The sequence below is a fragment of the Dipteris shenzhenensis genome, chromosome 13, assembly GCF_047967505.1.
Source record: "Dipteris shenzhenensis isolate YYH24624 ecotype China chromosome 13, Dip_SZ_1.0, whole genome shotgun sequence".
NCBI lineage: Eukaryota > Viridiplantae > Streptophyta > Polypodiopsida > Gleicheniales > Dipteridaceae > Dipteris > Dipteris shenzhenensis.
This window is the reverse complement of record NC_141608.1, coordinates 9,857,957-9,863,956: the sequence shown is the minus strand read 5'-3', so window position 1 is coordinate 9,863,956 and position 6,000 is coordinate 9,857,957. Positions and strand designations below refer to the sequence as shown.

General features: G+C 39.8%; 1 protein-coding gene across 2 annotated transcripts in view; it reads right to left on the bottom strand.

Annotated features, from left to right (window-relative positions):
• Positions 1-4,723: 4,723 nt before the first annotated feature.
• The window catches only part of LOC147895004 (caffeoylshikimate esterase-like), a 37,003-nt gene continuing 35,726 nt past the window's right edge, over positions 4,724-6,000 (bottom strand). The window contains exon 9 of one of the 2 annotated variants that reach the window (XM_087383647.1): positions 4,724-5,219. In XM_087383647.1, the coding sequence (XP_087239773.1) occupies positions 4,992-5,219 (228 nt within the window). In that variant the 3' untranslated portion in view covers positions 4,724-4,991. The remainder of the gene's footprint in view (positions 5,220-6,000) is intronic. The other variant, XM_087383648.1, reaches the window with a different exon arrangement.

Genomic DNA, 6,000 nt, shown 5'->3' with positions numbered 1-6,000 from the left:
ACACCAAAGCCCCAAATCCTAAAGAGATGAGGTAAAATGGTCATCAATCATGTCCCAAAACCTAGAGAAGAAGTATTTATTGACTCTACCTCCCATCTAAGTCAAACATGACTCACGTGTATAAAAGGCGCACTCTGCTCTCTAATCCAAAAAAATATGTTGATGAGCCCTTGCTGTAGCAAGGCACTCTTAATCCAAGCATCTATAGTCCGTTTCTGCTCTTCTATCTATAGGGTTGCTAGCTACTGCTGTTTGAGGCAAATCTCTTTTTTGAGAATCTCATTTATCTTGGTACTAGCAATGGAGTGATACAAATCACTAATACCAAAGAGCATTATTGCCACGTTTGAAGGAGATGGCACCCCGCCCTGCATATGAGGTGCTTTAGTTAGATACTCAGGCTGCTAGGTCAGTGTGGACGTTGGAGAGTATCAAGAGCAAACTCCCCTTTTGGAGTTTAGCCGAAATTGACTTCGCTCAAAAGGTCTTTAAGGGATCCCATGTGGAGGTTGTCAAACACCAGAGCCAAAGTGGTGTGGGAGACCGTAATTCTCCCCACATGAGAAGCAGGTCCTAATATCATTGATCCGGACTTCCATTGCAAAGCCTTGCCTTGCGAGGTAGTACTTATGGGGATTTTTCTAGGGTAGAAACCTTAGAAAAAAAATTTCGTTTGATGCGCACAGTCACATACTCCTTCCACTGGTGGAGATTGGATGGATAGTGCTCAGTGGATTTTCACTTCAGTTCATCTCAAGGTGTCTTCCTCGCGTGTTATGGTTGTAATCTTGAAAGCTTGGGGCACCTCCAGAGTACTCTTCATAGAGTGCCCCTTTCTCTCTAAAAGGGATTGATAGGCAACATGTCATGTGGAATGAAAGCATAGTTGATGATCATGGTAGACCTCTTGGAACTTCTCGTTTTATGCAGTGGTCCAAAGACGGACATGCCTCACTTCCTCCATGGGCTTAGATGTTTGTAAACTCCATTTATAAGTCACCTTGGAAGAAGTGAAAGGAGAATTGAGTAGATTGATGCCCTTGGATTGGGTTCTTTGAGATGACATGCCTTGCCATTGTTCTACTTGCCTTGGGGCTTTTACAAGATCAGGTATCCCACTTCAGGTCATAGGATTGCGATGAGGTTCAGATGAGATGCCTTGGTTTTCTATTTTCATTCTGGAGGCAAGTTGTCTAGATCGAGGAAGGAGGATATCCTTATGGTCGTTGCTTTTGAGCCTCTCAAGGATTTGTGTCATGTGGAGTAGTGTTTTCTTGGCCTCATGTGGTGTCTAGACCCTAACTCAGATCACATACCTTTGGAGTCATGGAGGATTTGGCTCTATGGAGGCATCTCCATAAAGTATTTGCAGTGGAACTGTGGAAAACGCCTTACGGACTAGAAGCCCTTGGGAGAATTTTCAAGTTTTGGAGAAATCTTATGGAAGACCATCTAGAAATCCCTTAGGAATTAATCATTGGCTTTTTATTCACAGTGAGATTGCAATGAACCAATGTTGGTTCAAGTTTGGAGAAACTCCTATTTACCCTCATTGCTTATCTCTTGAGAAGTCCATTTAGCATTATCTTTGCAGTTACAGACATGCAATATTTATCTGGAAGGGGATTGCTAGCCTTTTGGGCACTTTTGTTCCTTTCCCCTTCTTCACGATCCGGGGTTCAATTGCTTGGATTTCTCTTTCAGGGCCTCACGTATTTTATGAGAGGCATGACTCTTCTTGGGCTATTTCAGCTCAATGACACAATCATGCTCTGTGGATGAGGTTCTATACTAATCTTACTAAACTTACACATGTCTCGGTGGATACCTTCAAGGAGATTCTAGGAGCAATTCAACGTAGCATATTTAGAGATCCAAATGCACAAAGGCTTTGGATGGCTCCCAAATCCATCCTTAACACACATTGGCTAGTATTTTGACAGATATTGTACACACGAGGGTTTTCATTTTTCGAGCAAAAACCCCGAGCAACAAGCGGACAAAAGATGGGAGGGTCCAAATATATAGACCCAAGTCATTTCTGGGGAGCAAAAAAATCCAAATTATTTCAAGGAATATGTAAGTAAATATGAAATATTGATAAATAGATATAGATATAGATATAAATATACCTTTATATAATATATATATATACATAATGTCTAATTGGTGACTTATTTACGACTTTCAAAAATCCTTTCTTTTCCTTTCACCATTGGTTGGATCATGAAATTTTGAGCAAATATCCTCTTTACAGTTCCTCAGGATGACCTAAGAAAAATATATAATACCTTTTTAATAGACCCTCTAAGTGTATTTTGCCAGAGGAATATGGTTTGAAGAGCTTGCCCCAACCCTTTTCCGCCTACGGAATACCCTTGAAGAGCCCATGCAAAAGGGGTCATAACTTCTACTCCTTAGCTCAGATTGAGGAGCTATAAAAGGGAAAAATTTTCAAAATCTCATGATCTATGCAATGGTAGGCTTAAAATTACACTTTTTATAGTTATAAAAGAGAAAAATTAAAAATTTCAAGATGTATATGAGAGTTACGACTTCTCCCTAATTCATATCATGGTAAGAAGGAGTTCAATAGAGACCACATTTCCTTAAAAGTACTTAGGTTTGGAGAATTGGGAATATTTTAAAAATCCCTCTCTTGCCTTCCCATATTTGATAATGTATTAGAGATTAATTTATGATCAATTATAATGACTTCAAGTATGAGGTTTCCAATATCTTTTTCCTACTCATCCAAGGAATATGATATACATTGTTATATGAGAGCTTCAAATATGGGATTGCTAAAGATTAGGGAAACTCTTTTAAATCGATTGAATTACCATAATCCTCAAAAGAGAGTATGGTAGGGAGGTATTTATAGGAGTTTCTAAAGTGTTCATTGTTTGTTCCTATATAGATGATGTTCTCCAAAATGAGGGTTATAATGAAAAATAAGTAAGTATATGGTTCCATAAATGAGAAATTAAGAAAGAATTGTATATTCCTTTGAGAAACATACAAGCATGGTTGGTGTCAAAAATTATCGCTCGAACCTTTCTGCTCCTAGGTTTTTGCTCGAAAATCGTGCACATCCTGTACACACTGTGATGGCCATTTGGGTGAGCGTGCAAGGGGTCTTCCAAGGCAGCTTCTGCTAGGAGAACTATTTTCCTCGAGGAGTGGAGTGGCTCCTAGGAGTCCATCGCAAGATTGAGAAGGCCCTTTCAACCTCAACCTTGGTAATTTTCTAGCTCTTCTGATGAATAGGTTATTTGCACACTTTGTGTATTTTGTTTCTCATGCTCTGCATGATGTATTTCTTCCATGAGCTTTGCTCTTGGGATATTTTCCATACTTAATAGAATACTTTTCATTGGGGTTCACAGACATACAACATGGACAGAGAACTTTTACATAGATGAGTTCGGGAACATGCACACCCTCATCCTCTAAAAATAGAACAAATATTATAGTTTCAACCTACATGAGATGGAAGACCATACAGTCCATCATGCAGGGTAGGGACTCGCAACTATGACATCCCCATTGATGCCATTGGTGCCCAATGGTGAATGTAGACAGATGCTCTCGCATATGCACCCACACACACTTAAAACATCCACTTTTACAAGCTCTTTGCACTAAGTTTCGTCAGCACTCTGGAGGTGAAGGGAAGACTCAGCCATGACAAAGGCAAAGGAGAAGGCTAATAAAAACGGAGTCCACACTCTCTTCATTCAAGATACAAATGAGCATTTGTAATTAAAAGGGTTATAAAAGAAGCAACATGCTGGTTGAGAATACATCGAAAAAATAGCGAGCTCAATATCTTAAACCTTTCTCGTAACTTAATACAAAGGAGATAGTTAAGCTGCATCACTACAATTTCGGACAAAATATGTGTAACTTTGGACTGAAAGAAATAATCAAGAAGCCCTAATTAATGGGTCACATTTACTATGCCACAAACGAACACAAATCGATCATATTTTTATACAAAAGATCAAGGAGGACCTCGTTTGTTATTAGTGACTGTTTTCGCCGTCAGTTCTGAAGTGCTGCAACCTTATACACTACTCAAGCTTTACAGGTTTGAAGTGTTCTCTGTGACAGGTAAGCCTACTCCAATCCAATGGCTGACAAAAGTTTAATAAACAAATTTAGTGTATCAACTAAACTTACAGCTTCACAAAAGGCGTGGCTGTTGAACTTGAAATTCCCAAAAAAAATCTTGCTCCAGTTACCAATATGCTACCAAAGAAAATTCAATGACAAAAAGAAGAAGAAATGCTGGCTCTTGAACAACAACATTCAAACAGAAAAATTTCAGGAGCAACTCCGCTCTTCGATCACAAAGAAAATGGAGAAGAAACCCAGAGGCCAATTCAATAGCATAAAACACTTCAGTAGTATGCTGTAACTGAAATATCCACAAAATGCTAGCGAAAAGGCCTCAGAACTGCTACAAAGGGCTCACAGACCAAAACAACACCACCAGAATGAGAAGGATTGAATATTCAATGAGTCAAAGACTTTTTGGGCTGTAATGTTAATAGGATGATTGAGTACCAGGAAACAATATTCAGTTTTATATACTTTTCTTTTTAGAGTTATTTTACAAAATAACGCTTGGTGTGTTGTATAGCCAAACATAGAGATGTACTACAGAAAATTAAAATGTAACCCGTTGATTCAACTAGTTTAATGCAGATACACCAAATGTGCTAAGACTTTTAAAGAAGAAATGTAATTTTCGATCCACAATGTCCTATTTACAAATAAAAGAGAGCAACAATGGCAGGCACTTGTTCTCATCAATAATAAGTGTAAACTCTGTTCAAATCATGGTGCTTTAAGGTTACAAATATGGTTAGCATGGCATGAATGAATTGATAATTGGCACTGATGTTTGTATATGTTTGCATAAACCCTAGGTTTTCTGACATGGCATCACCTTTTAATCCTTGCTGAAACTACAAAGAGTCTCACTACTGGCAGTTTGCAGTGGCAGTATGTGAGTCAAGCCACGATCTGATGTCAGTCAAGACCTGCAAAATAACATCATCTGGCTCTCCGTCCAAAATACTGTGCCATGCATTTTCATACAAGTGAAGAGTCTTGTCACTGCTCTTGGCTTGTTCATATAAAGCTTTGCTGACAGAAGGGTCCGTAACTATATCAGAGGCTCCATGCAAAATCAATAAGGGCAGTGAAATCTGCTACACAGAGAGAAAAACATTAGTTCTATTCTTAAAATTTTATTCTATTTACTGATTAATACAGCATCCATCTGTTGCACCATATGGCAGCACCAGCAGCAACTTTGGAAGGCAAACTAGAGGATCAATGTTTTTGGATCCCTTTGTTGCACAGTTACGCTGAAACGCGTTTCAGAGAAGCCCCGTTTCCTGAAACGCGTTTCAGAGTCTGAAACGTTTCAGGACCCTAAAACGGCTGGCTGAAATGTTTCAGCCAGTCTGAAATGCGTTTCAGAGCCCCGAAACGTGCTGTTTCAGACAACACAGGCTGCTAGGTCTCCAAAATCACACGAAATCCGCCGCCAGTCCCGTTTTTTGTCTTTTTGCTTTCGATTTTGGCCTCCTTCCACTCCTTCAGCCTCATACTCTCTCCATCCTCAAGGTTTTCCAGCCCTCCTTCAGCCCCATTCACTCCTTTCCTCTCCTTTCTCTCCTGCAGCCTGCTTCAGCCCTCCATCATCATCTACTCCCCTCCCTTGCTGACGTGGCATTTCCCCGTTTCAGCCCTCCTAGAAATCCCGAAACGTTTCCGTTCCCGTTCCCCGTTTCCCCGTCTCCGTTTCCCCTAACTATGCTTTGTTGACAAACACAGAAAGAGGAACAGCTTCAAGCAATCCAGCTTGTACAAGGAGTCTAGACCAGCTTTTACTGATTTCATGTGCATGCATATTATATTACCATCAGACCATACACAAACCTATCAATAACACATTGTGGGTGCACCGTGCGACAAGAGTTT